Source organism: Cyprinodon variegatus, unplaced genomic scaffold (assembly GCF_000732505.1).
Source record: "Cyprinodon variegatus isolate N-32 unplaced genomic scaffold, C_variegatus-1.0 Scaffold195, whole genome shotgun sequence".
NCBI lineage: Eukaryota > Metazoa > Chordata > Actinopteri > Cyprinodontiformes > Cyprinodontidae > Cyprinodon > Cyprinodon variegatus.
The window spans coordinates 573,989-587,292 of NW_015150648.1; the positions used below are offsets into that span (position 1 = coordinate 573,989).

Here is a 13,304-nt window from a genome sequence, read left to right on the forward strand (position 1 = left end):
GTCAAAAGTACAGGTGATGGTCCAAAAGTTAGAACATACAATAACTGATTTCACAAGAAAACATTATTTTATTTAACCTTTTTAACATTCTTCTGCATTTTGTTCTTTCAAACTCAAATAAAAAAAAAAACATAATTATGTTTGTATGTATATGAATACATATCTAATCAAAATAAATACTAAATAAAATATTATAAATCTGTATTTATAAAATTGGAGCTCCTCTGTAAAACTCCCTGATATTCACATAAACTTGATCAATTGGGAACATTTATCCATCATCCGTATGTTTTTTTTGTTTTGTTTTTTATCATTCATGACACCCAAGCTGCTTTGATCAGGTGTGATAAACAGCTGATCCCAGGATGTCCTGTACATCCAGCCTGTTCCTCTGCTTGGTTTGGATGTGTGTCAAAGCTTAAGATGAACTCAAACATATAAGAATAACTTGCTGTTTGCTTGAAAAAAGCTAGTTTTAGTTTTCAATTACATCCGCACAAAGTAGAACAGATCCCAGCTCTATTTTTATTACCTAAGATATAAAATATTTGCAGTTACCCCTTGCAATGCACTTGCAGACCACTAGGGCCACAAGTACCCCCTGTTTGGATTTACTGTGTTAACGGATGTAGTTGGGAAATGCTTCTTTTAGGAGGCACATCCATTTGGGAGAGGAACTCAGAGTAGACCCAGCACCCACTGAAGGAACTGAAAACTGAAAATGAAAAGGGTTGCTGTGGCTATCTGGCTTTCCCTCTGGCACTTGTTTTCCCTAAATAAATACTTTCTAAGAATCCTATTTTTTATCCCTGATAAAAAAAAAAAAAAAGTACACTGGTCCTATTTTCCTTGACGGGGGGAGTGGCAGCCTAGTGGTTAGGGCTTTGAATCCTGAGATTGGGAGTTCGATCCCCCACTCCCACAGACTGCCACTCTGGGTCCCTGAGGAAGACCCTTAACCTCACACTGCTCCCTGGGTGCCGCACAATGGCAGCCCACTGCTCCCCAAGGGGATGAGTTAAATGCAGAGAAGTAATTTCCCTCTGGGATTATTAGAGTATATTTAAAAAAAAATAAATAAATACAAAAAATAAACATCCATGGTCATAAAATCCCTTGAGCAACTCCTGTTGAAGTATCTGAAGAAGATTACAGGCCAACTAATGGACCTCCTGTAGTTTGTTTACTGGACAAACGGATCAGTAGATGATGGATTCAACCTGGGAATGCCCTTCATCATGCACAACCTCAGCCACCCAGGATGCAAGGCTAGATCTTGTTTGTGCACTTTAGTCCTGCCTTTAAAACAAGTCATCCTGCACAATAATCTAACCCTGCTAACAGTATCCTCTTCCATCTGTAAGTGGATCATCAGCTTCCTGACTCACAAGCAGCAGCAGGGGAGGCTGGGAGGAATCTTCTATGAAACTTTGCAGATGACAGCACTGTCATTGTTCTGATTGAGGACAATAATCTTTGTGCACAGAACCATCTGGAATCACTTAAGACAGTGGCGATCTCTAAAACAGCCACATTGCTTTTTCTTTGCAAAAAGTGATACTATTTTATTTATCCTCTTATTGTTCCTATATAAAGTAAATTAAAACACTGATTGGCCCCTTTACTGACCCCCCCTAAACTCCATTGAGTAGGGCCTTCATGCTAAAAGCCTTCATGCTAAAAGTTTGCAGCAGTAAAGTAAAGAAAAAACAGAAATAGTCTGTCTGCATTTTTGTTTATATTCTCTCTATCAAGTCCATACTGTCCTGTTAATCTGTCATGATTGAGTTTCCTTCTTTTTTTTTCCATATATAACAAATCATTATAATTCACTTAAATAAACCACCCATTTTCCTAAAGATATAATTAAATGTAAAATTATTCTGAACGTCACAAAACACAGAAGAGATCAAAAACAGATGCCATCCATCCTTATAGCAGTCCCACCATAGCTTAAATAACTTCTTTAAAATCGGCTTCAAGTTTTTACATTGCAATTATGCATAGGCTTTAAAAGCACAGTTTATATCATTAAGTAAAAAATCATAGTTAAAAAACTATGATTTTTAAATGTATATTAGATATACATACCATGTATTTTGCTGGTTATCCATATTTATTTGTTGTTTTTAGTACCATGCACCCAGATACCCCTCGTTTGTTTGTTTGTTTTGTACATTGGAGTGGAGCGCACTGAGCTCCTGATGAAGAGGGACGGCCGGGGTCTGGTGGGTCGGTCTCTCCAACACAGAATCCTTTTCAGAACATAGATCCAAGAGCATTGAGGGAGTCTGATCCGCAGAGAAGCATTATGCACGGATGTCAAAACGACAAAACATTTACAGCAAGCACCTTGTTATATTAATAATGTATCCATCTGTGATACGATTTGCCGTGTTGATCATCAGGGAGAGGATTCTGATTAAGGATTTAATTTGCTCATAGGTCTGTTTTATTTATTTGTGACAGGTCCTCATGTTTAGTTATAGTTCACCAGTGTGTTTAGGAATTCCACTACAATAATGAATGTTTATGATGACATCCATCATAAATAATGTTTTCTATTAAGTCTAATTGAATATCTGAGGGACTTAATCTGGCTTAATCTCTTTGCCTCGCCATCTGTGGCATCGTTTTGCCCTTTTCTCAAAAAATTGTGAGCACATGGTCAGAGTTGGCGTATCACATATTCCACACCAAGTTTGTTTTTGTGAAAAGCTGCTTATGCAGGTTTCAGGCCCCGTTTCGTGTATATGCAAGCATAATAAATCAGATCCCCTGCTCCTTGGCCAATGAGGGCGATTCCAGTTCAGAATGTGTATTTTATGTTTTATCTCAGGGGAATTCTTACTGGGATTATATTTCCAACCAATGATAACAATTCAATAAGAATTCGATGTACCTCAACCAGACGTTTTTCTTGAATCAAGTGATCCCTTCGTTGCACTGCGGCCTGCAGCAGGTCAGGCTGCTCCACTGAGTCTGGTTCAGACGCCTCTCTGCCAAGGAATCATGAAAACCATTGATCACAATAAATTAGGTCTCAGAAAATCTGTTATAAAACATTTGTTTTGCTTAATTTTACTGTATGATTCCCCCCTAATTTAAACCACTAACTCCAATTATTTAAACAACTAGGATATTTTATCATATCTGATTATTTAACATACACCCAGTCAGAGAGACTATAAGGCTTCATAAGCTTTAGATTAGAGTTTCCCTCTGTGGAAGCCCCACCTGATTTCCTTCCTGTGAAAGGAGCTGTTTTTAGTGCAGCCATGCTATGCTCTAAGCTACTGTCACAACAACAGCATTAACAGGAAAAGATTCGTATCTCAGCCCACTTTTCAACCTGAAACATGCATGTTTATGTGCAACTGCTGCCCTTCGCTTCCCCGAAATGGAAAATCATGAGTATCCTTTGGTGTGACCAACCTGCACTGGCTGCAGTCTGCCCTCTGGAGGGCGCTGTGTACCACCTTTGTGAGTCTCTCGAGGAACAGAGCCACACTGGGCTGCATGGAGGGTAAACCCAGTTTTAGAGATCCACGCTCTCTGCACAGCTCCTCCAGCTTCTTCCCAAACCGCTCAGCTAAAAATGTAAATAAACATTAAGGTAAAAACCGTGAAAGGTTTCAGTTCAAGAACCATACAGTCCTTTTGAATCAACTTTATTATGGCAAATTTTATTTATTTCAGTTACCCAAATTATTATTGTGAAAGAAATTATTTAGATTATTCAACAACAAAAAATCTAGATTGTCATGCCTTTACATCTGTTAATAATGATGCTTTTTGCTTACAGATGAAGGAAACACAACAGATATATGAAGAAAAAAACTGTTCAATACAGAAAAAGAACTATTTATAATCTGACAATTGAGTCTCGTTAGAATTTATATTCTAGTATATTTAAAATTACTTATTTCTCTGTGATCATTGTGCTTTCTTCTTTAATAGGTAGCTGTCAAACATCAAGCATGGTGCCATATTCACTCTACTTTGAGCCTCTCTTTAGTTACATTAGAAATTATAGGGAAAAATGAAAAAAGAGGTTTTCTAGGACCTTTATATGCTTCACATTCTAAGAACTATAAGGCATAAGAAGATCCTCTGCTCTCTCTTTGTAAAACAGGCTGATAAAATCTTTTCAAACCCAGAGATATTGAACAATTAGCTTTAAAAATGTCCAAAATAGATTTGCAATGCACTGCATGAGGACAGTAATGCTGACAGTACGCAATGTTCTGAGCATATGATCACTGTACTCAGAAATGCTGAATACTGGCTGTGTCTTACTGAATTATGTCTGTCACAAGGCTCAAGAAATAGGTCACAATACTGTCGTGTTTGAAATAACATGTTCCTCAGGTCAGGCAGGAAGAAAACATTCAGGTTAAGCAGCTAAGAAAACAGATGCAACTGAGATGACATCTTTATTCTGAATCAAATCTTAATGATACAGTAGCTTGTTTTAGATTAGATGTTTGATCAAATAAATTCCATTTAAAATCCACACAAATGTTGAGTGATGAAGCTTAAAGAGTGGATGAGCTAACCTGGGGTCATCCAAAGCAAAAGACGGTTGAGAAGACAGATGGTGGCAGGAAGGCAGGAATAGATAGGAGGAATATAGAAAGTCAAGGTGCTGCTGTACAACATGATAGTGAGATTTGTTATGTTTGAGTTAGGGAGAGAGGCAGGAGGCCGATATGTAGATGCAGCTTATTTTTTTATTCATCATAAATCAAAGGGACAGCTAAGGTTGAGAATTTGGAGACAAAGTCAGACAGTCAAAGGAGAATTGTTTTTGATGCATTAGAGGTGGAAGAGTGAACAGCTTGGAAAAATAATGATGAATAAATTACTTTGAGGGAAAAGAAAAAGAAGAAGAGCACAGAGAAGGTTCAAGAAACGTGACATTTAATCTGCTGTAATGAAAGTGAAGAATAAAAAAGAAATAGACTCTCCTAGGATGGGTTCATTTAAACCCTGAACTGGAACAAATTGTTTGTTTTTTGCTATATACCATAAAAAAATTATAACAACCAAAAGACACTGACTAAAAATGATATTCTACATTTTGAAAATCTACAAATCTATTTCATGAACCCTGATAGTTTAATGAGCTGATATGATCAGAGGGAAACTTACTGCGTCGTCTTCTAATTATTCAATTCAACGACAAAATATTTGCAGCGTAAATTAGTCAGTTATTTTTCTATTTTCTCACAAGGCAAACGATGTCATGAAAGCACACAAATGGCACAAAAACTCTGATAGGTCAACAAGAGAAGTTCTTATTCAAGCTGAACGTTAAAGTAATACATTTGTTCAAAGTTCACCTGCATCATAGTCGTCATCCAGAATGGCTTTCTGCTGGAGCCTCTGAAGCTTCATCATCATGGACTCGATCTTTGAGAAGACAGAACAGACCGGGTTTTTTTAAACAGTTACCCCAGAGAGCAACGACCCTCAAGTCAAATGGACTCAGTCAACAAGTGTTGAAAGCTTTGCAACATTTCATCAACACTGAAATCACGAGTTAACTGGGAGATTTAGATAATGTGTTTCAGCATCATCCTTTCAGGGTATTTCTCAGATGGGACTGTCCAGCATAAGAATAACATAGCTTTAATTACAGCCATGAATGTCAATATTTCAGGTTGTTAATGGAGCTCTGAGCCATTTATATCAAGGCTGCGATTATAGGACAACTTAAAGCTCAAATGCAACAAATAAAAACAAAACAATAATTTGTTGCAAAAAATTGGCTCATGTATCTTTGACTCACATGGATTCATAATTATACATACAGCTAAAATCCATACATACGAAATTCTAAGTCTAAATTATGTCGTAAATGCTATTTGCAGCAATAAATAAGCCTCTGGCATCATTTAAAGCTCATTTAACTATAACTGCTTCTTGCATTAGAAATGGCTTTGAAAGATTCTCCATTTTGTTCCAAAACTGAGATCTTGACCAGTGGAAGCTCCATTATAATCATTTTAAAATCAGCTTTAATACATATGTGATCAGAATATTTGAAAAGCAACAACTGGGTTTCATTTCTAGCCCTTTAACCCTAGTGATCATCCTTATAGAGCGACAAAATAAATATTTAAAAACTAACCCCTTCAAGTTGGATATAAATCTGAGATTACCAAATGGACAAACTGAATGTCTCCTAAACAATTTTACATGCTTTGGGGGAAAAAAGATTAAGCTATTTAGCCAAAATGGGGTAAAGAATATTTGTGGGTGTAAATAAAGAATGCTATGCTAGCTGTCAGGTATGGTGGTGGCAGCATGATGCTGAGGGTGTGTTTTACACTATCATAATGAAGATGGAAGGCTACCAAGAAATTGTTCATCCTTAGGAAAGAGATCATATCTCTCCTATCTTAGCTTCTCTTCATTGGCTTCCTGTTAAGTCCAGAATAGAATTTAAAATCCTCCTTCTCACATATAAAGCCTTAAATGGCCAAGCTCCATCTGATATCAGAGATTTGATTGTTCCTTATGTTCCTAACAGAGCACTTTGCTCTTAAGCTGCAGGTTTACTAGTGGTTCCTAGAATTTCTAAAAGTAGAATGGGAGACAGATCTTTTAGTTATCAGGTTCCTGTCCTGTACAACCAACTACCAGTTTTAGCCCATGAGGCAGACACCCTGTCTACTTTTAAGGCTAGGCTTAGAACTTTCCTTTTTGATAAAGCTTATAGTTAGAGAGGCTCAGGTTATCCTGAGCTATCTCTATAGTTATGCTGCTATAGGCTTAGACTGCTGGAGGACATAGTGAACCCTTTTTCATCATTCTTCTTCATTCTCTCTCTATTCTCCAACTCTGCAGAATCTGTTAGTTTAATCTCTAACATTATGCTCTCTCTGCTTTTTCCCATAGTAGCTTCTCCTCGTCTGTTCCTGGCTGTGACTCCATCCTGGAGAGAAATATAAGCTGAGCTTCTCCCATCAACATCATTGTTTATAAATGTTTGAGCTTGGCCTATTTTTCAAGTGTAGTCCTGTTTCCCTGACTGTGACTGGCTGGATGTGCTCTTTTTCCTCTGACGTGGGAGCGATCTCGGAGCTTGTCTGCCTGGCTCTGTGTTTCCTGGACGGGGCCGCCTGTGGAGCTGGTTGACAAGTTCTTTTGTATCTCCGCTTCTGTCTCCTTGAACCCCAGTCGGCCTCAGCAGATGGCCGCTCACACTGAGCCTGGTTCTGCTGGAGATTTCTTCCTGTTAAAAGGGAGTTTTTTTCTCTCCACTGTCGCTATAAGCATGTTTGGTGTGAGGGATTCCCTTCGAGTCAATGAGTCGATGCAATCAGCTGGTTTACTTTAGGTTGAAATCTTTGAATCAATTTGACTGGATGATCTGGTGAACTGTACAGTGCCTTAAGATGACATGTTGTGAATTGGCGCTATAGAAATAATTGAATTATTTTAGAAGCAACATCTAAGATGGTTGAAACCTGTAGACGGGTGGATGGCTAAACGGGACATTTTTAGGAGCATAGAGAAGGCTAACTTAGCTTCTCCAAGACCCAACTTCTAACCTGTTTACAGTAAATAGTGTGAACAGTGCTTCAAGGTTGAGTCTGACATAAATTAATTTTAATTAACTCAACCAAACATTCCATTTCTAAAAAAGTTTGCCTTATTTCTTTTTAACTTAGATCAAGGGCTGCATGTCATTTCCACATCAAGGGTTCAGTTGTACCCACCTTGGTGTAAGCGCGGTTGTTTTGGAGGCAGTCTTGTAGTACCCCTTCGTACTTCTTCACCATGATCTCCCAGCCTTGCTCCGAGGCAGGCGTGGCGCTTTCATAGCCAGAGGTGACAGAGGAGGCAGAGGCCGTGTCCGAGTCCACAGACAGGGAGGAAATAACCTCTATGTCAAGAGGTTGGGACTCACAGTTTAGAAGGTGAGGAATTTCCTCTTTGCCACCCGACAGAGAGTCCCGACAGCTTCTCCCCGCACATGACTGCTCCTCCCTGTGGAACTGACTGCCTGGAGCCGAGGGTGGCAGTGACTGGGTGGGAGATGACTGCTTTAAAGGAATGTGCTTGCAGGTTGATACCTCTCCTCTTTTTTCGAAATTAGCTGGTTGACTTGTTGCTTCTGGTTCTGTCCTCTGGATACAGCTAAGGGACTGCTGGATGAAGCTAAAACTTGAGTTAAAAGAGTCCTGAGACGAAGACTGCAAGCTTGGATAGAGTTCATTCTGAGACGGAGAGGATTGGACCAGGTGGCCCGCTGGGTTCTGAACTCCATTTACAGAGCCGGGTCCGTTTTTACTATGTGAACCAGTAGATTTTGTGTAACGCTGATTGTTCATTAAAGACATTTTAACAGCAGGAGTTTGACTCAACACTTGAACTGTGGTTGCCTCGGTGACATCAGTGCGACGTCCAGATTTTCCTTTCCTAATGCAAGCGATGCTCTCCTCTTCCTCCTCCTCCTCATCCTCCTGAGCAAGAGCTGTGCACTGCAGCCTGGCCTGCTCTCCTCTCATGTACCCTGGCCTCCTGTGGAGCCTCTTACGGCCAGAGTTGCCAGCTGTCCCGGATGCTTTGCCACCTGTCGATGCAGAGATTAACCATTAAGCTGGGCAACGGGTTCATGAGGGAGATAAGGTGTGAGCTCATCGAGCTGGCAGGATAAACGGTGACATCACAATGTAGCATGGAAATCTGTTCAAGGTGCTAATATCACAGACAACGTAGAACATGATGTTGTTCTGTACTTTAACCCTGTTACAGCTCAGCACAGATATCTGAATGAAAAAAAACCTGAGCTGCTGTGCAACATTTCCCACAGTTCAGCTCCAGCTGTTGGGAAATACCAAAGCAGCCCAGTCATATTTTAAACCAAGACACGCCTCTATGTGGGAAAAATGGCCAAGTAAAAAAAAAAGGTTTCCAAAACTGTCATTTGATTTCTTCTTCTCAGGCCAACACGTTAGCTTAATTAAACAATTGTAGATAACTTAATAGCACAATAATACAAGATTTGTTTTAGCAACTGAATTACTTTTCAGAGAGGAAAAAAAAGAATGCATCAGTTAAACTCATTTTGTTTTTAACCTTCACTGCCATGTGCAACTATTTGTATCCCTATTTTTTTTACATTCTGGAGACTACTTACACAACTTTTACTCTTTTTTTGTGATTTTGTAAACACAGAGGGTATACAAAACAACATTTTGTTTAGTAAAGCTTTCAGACAGTAAATCAGCATTACATACACAAACTTTAAAGTATAAGGATTTATGTGAAGGACAACAAACAGTAGTGAATAATAATAGGAATGTGAAGGGTAAGTATGCACTTTAAAAATTGCACAAAAAATTTAGGACCCAAACTCAACATTTTGAATTTTCTTCTCTACAGAATATTTCAGCAGGTTTTCGATTTAAAAAAATGCTTAAACTCAGTCAGCATGGATGGAGGACATAGATTAAATTCTGCTTCTAGTCTTGCCTGGAATTCTAACTTAAATTTAGATCTGGCCTTTGACTAGGCCACTGTTTCACCTCAATATGCTTCGATCTAAATCATTGCAAATTACTCTGGTTGGTTGTTTAAGGTTGGCGTCCTCCTGGAAGGTGAACCTCCATCATAGTCTGACATCTTTTAACAATTAAATCTTTTTTTTTCCATGTGCAAAATATCTTGTATTTCGTTCTGTTCACCTTCCACCAATCATGGCCACCTTCTGTCACTACTAAAGAAAAACACTCTCATAGAATGATGGCTTTGTCAATATTGTGTTTTTAGGTTGATGCCAGTTTTTTTTACTTCTAATTTGTTCGTCTTTCACGTCAAAATGTTAGATTTTGGTCACATCTAACCAGAAAGTCTTTATCATGTTTTCTGTCTCCCTTTTTGTTGCTTGTGTTGAACTGATAATGTGAGTTTTGATGGGTTCTTATTTAAAGTTTCTTTATTTATCCATAAAGTTATGCTGTTTTCTCAGCGGATTCTTCCATCTGAGCCAACCAGACTTAATTCAAGCCATTTTCCATTTTCGTGGTGTGAAGAGAGGTTCTTGAGGTGTCCCAAGCCTTCGATATTGTTTCATGACCTATATCGACTATCTTTCATCAACCTGTCTGCAGTGCCCTATAACAAACATCTGGGGCTTTATCAAAATATCTCCACAATGAAAATGAACCACTCACATACGGCCTGTTTCCAAATATCATTTATTTCTAAATGCACCTGGTGCCTGCATTTGATTTTGAGGATTAAGGGTGAGGAGATCTTAATACAAATACCACAGGAAATTTTAAGTTATTCTTAAGACAAGGCTCTCTGAGAAATTATCATATCTTGACAATTTTGAATAAACTAAGAAAAGGTTCACATTATGAGTTTAAAGATTTTTTAATAATATCTTGGGAAAAACTTAAAATATGGCAGATTATGACCATGATCACGAGTATTTATAAGAAACTTCGTGTTGGTAATAATTATTATTTAGTGAAATAAATCTGCTGCATCAGCAGCAATCATGGACGCAAGTATTTTTTAATATAACTAACTGCAGTGTGTGTCACCATCCAATCACAGACTCGAATTACCTGATGTTTGTAAAGTGAGCTTCTCAGGAGTGACATTAGTAACAGCCAATCCCACAAGTAAAGACGGTGGGCCAATCAGGAGCTTGTGGGCGGTCTAACATCAGGGAAGTGGGCTTCAGTTTGACCTGTGGTTTTCCGATTGGTCCTAGTGCTCTACCAATGTCTGTGTACTTTAGTATAACATTGTTTTTGGACAGTAAAACATCCAGGGGACCAAAATGGACATTTAAAAAAGTGCAGGGGACATGTCCCCCCCGCCCCCCCCCAAAAAAAATTTACATCCATGGCTGCAATGGTAGTAGATATACACCGGTCCATGTTTTTACAATCCAATCAAATACCCATAATTGGACTGTGTGTATCGGCCCATATTGATCTGATACTACTATTGAATGAATATAAACTTAAAGTCACCACGTTAGGTCACCAGATCACTCTAATTGTATTGATGTGTATAATATCAATAAAAATACAAATGATTGGATTAGAATGATGGATTAGCATCATTCATTCAAACATTTATGCAGCTAATTGCTTAACATGAGTCGATCCAATCCAAATATCATATTGGTGCATCACTACATAGAGGCTTATAATGTCTACTGCTGGGTTTATAGTGATGCAACTCTATAAAAAACTGAAGAAAATATTTCAAATTGAAAAAACTGAAATTCAACCCTAAGACGATCTCTGGAAAAAGTCTGGATCTGCACAAAACCTCCACAGCAGACAGTACTATTTCATTTTTTTTTTTAAAGTTGGGAAAAAAGCAATAAAGATTCAATTGAAATGAAGACACCCTTATACACAAGATTCAAGCTCAGCTTCAACAAAAGTTTTTTTTTTTTTTTTAAAACATTTATGGAAAAGAAATGGAATAAGGAGAAGAAATGGTGAAAATCGATATTTAGTTGGAGGTGCAGAGCTTTTGTTTGTTTTGTTTTGTTTGCTCACCAAAAGTAGCTCCAGATCAATGTGGGAAGTGAAGTCAAACAAACTTTGAAAAATCTTAAGTAAGTAACTAACATATGCTCGAATGAACTGTATCAAAATAAGGATGCTTATATTCTTATATTAGTGGATGTTATAACTTCAAACTGTTTGCATTTTAACTGGTATTTAGGCCTAATTAGCTGGATAAATGATAAATTCCTGTTTGTGTTTGGATCTAGACACCTGCTGCAAATGGCTGTGCAAAGCGATTAAAGCATATAATGTGTAGGATTCAGAGGAGACAAGCTGAGATGCTGGGAATCAACAGCCTCTTTGTGTGCAGCTGCGCTCCCCCCTTTCACTCTTTTTTTCCCTCCACTCATGCACAGACTTAAAGCACAGCGACACACTGACACGTTTGTGCTGGAAAAGAGTGGAATTAGATAAGCATTGTTCATGTCACACAATAAAAGAAGCTACTGCGCTTTTACAGTTCGTTGTTTGAATGCTCAGACTTGATGTCTCGCGGCAATCTGTGTCAAAACCAGAAAACGGGCTAAGCAGCCGCAGCCCACAGTGACCTCCAGTGATGCAATCGTCCCATGTGACCGGGAGCAGAGGTGACAAACTGAATCCACTTTAAGATGTCAGGCAGACATTGCTATGAGAGTGATAATGAGCTTGTGTCCATGTTGGGCTCAGTATAAGAGCTCCTGGTCCACTGGGACCACAACACTAAAGCTCAGGTTCCACACAGCTCCATCCATTAGAGTGCCGCTGCAGACGTGGCCACTGTTCCATGAAAGACTAAAGTAACCCAACCCTCCTTCCTAAGGACCGAATACCACAGTACCATCCACCATCTGGTGTGGTGGCCATTATTATATAGCAAACTCTCAAGAGAATTAAAGAGACTCGTTAGTGAAAGGAGAAGGACTTGGCGGTGGTGTTACTGTATCCTCCGCTCTATTCATGTGCACAAAGAAGGCTTTTCCCAGTAAAAGGGAAGGAAATGCCTGGGGGCTCATTCTGTCTGACTGCTTGTGTGTGTGAGTGTGTGTGTGTTTGTTGGGACATTGACTTCTCTGCCTTTCAGGGGTATGTCACTCTCTGCTTCCTGTGAGGCAGTGAGCTAAAATAGTTTATCAGGAATCCCATCAGGAGACACAAATAAGCAAAAGATGGCCTTCGGTGCAATTCTGCTGCAGTAACAACTATTCCCTCTTTGCTTTTTGTAAAGTCTGGGAAAAGGGAAGGCCCATAAAAGCCAGAGGAGGTAAAGTTGTTTACCTATGGAGATAAAAGAGGCCCTTAGGTTATACACAGCGCCCTCACCGGCTGCTGAAATAACACAAGAATGCAGAGGCGCTCATAAAAACACAAACATTTGAGGAACAGGATCAGTGCACAAGAAGTCCTGCATGTCAGCAACCTCCTGAGAAGCAGCGCTGCTTAGCAGATGTGCAGTTCCTCGACGTTTGTGACGAGGAGTGGCAGCGAGAAGAGGGAAGTGAAAACGAACCATGAGACAAATCCGAAAACTGAACACTTTTAAAAACAGGGAACTTAAATATAACCCATGAAAGTCAACAATTAGAAATCTCTGCTGCTGTGAGGCTTCAATGCCCAACTTCCTGCGTGCTCCCATGAGAATCATAAGGCTGGAGAATGTGACAGGGTGGATGCTGTGGGCACATATTTAGACACTTCTTACATTCTGCTTTATAATTGCATGTTCTGGTTACAATTAGGGCTGAAACTAACGATTATTTTGCAAAT

At 39.1% G+C, this 13,304-nt stretch overlaps 1 protein-coding gene across 1 annotated transcript in view; it reads right to left on the reverse strand.

Annotated features, from left to right (window-relative positions):
- The window catches only part of disc1 (disrupted in schizophrenia 1), a 75,918-nt gene that overhangs the window by 56,821 nt on the left and 5,793 nt on the right, over positions 1–13,304 (reverse strand). The window contains exons 2-6 of the mRNA XM_015379568.1: positions 7,731–8,587; positions 5,346–5,415; positions 3,436–3,592; positions 2,903–2,999; positions 2,152–2,291 (exon numbers count right to left, since the gene is read on the reverse strand). Of these exons, the coding sequence (XP_015235054.1) occupies positions 2,152–2,291; positions 2,903–2,999; positions 3,436–3,592; positions 5,346–5,415; positions 7,731–8,587 (1,321 nt within the window). The remainder of the gene's footprint in view (positions 1–2,151; positions 2,292–2,902; positions 3,000–3,435; positions 3,593–5,345; positions 5,416–7,730; positions 8,588–13,304) is intronic.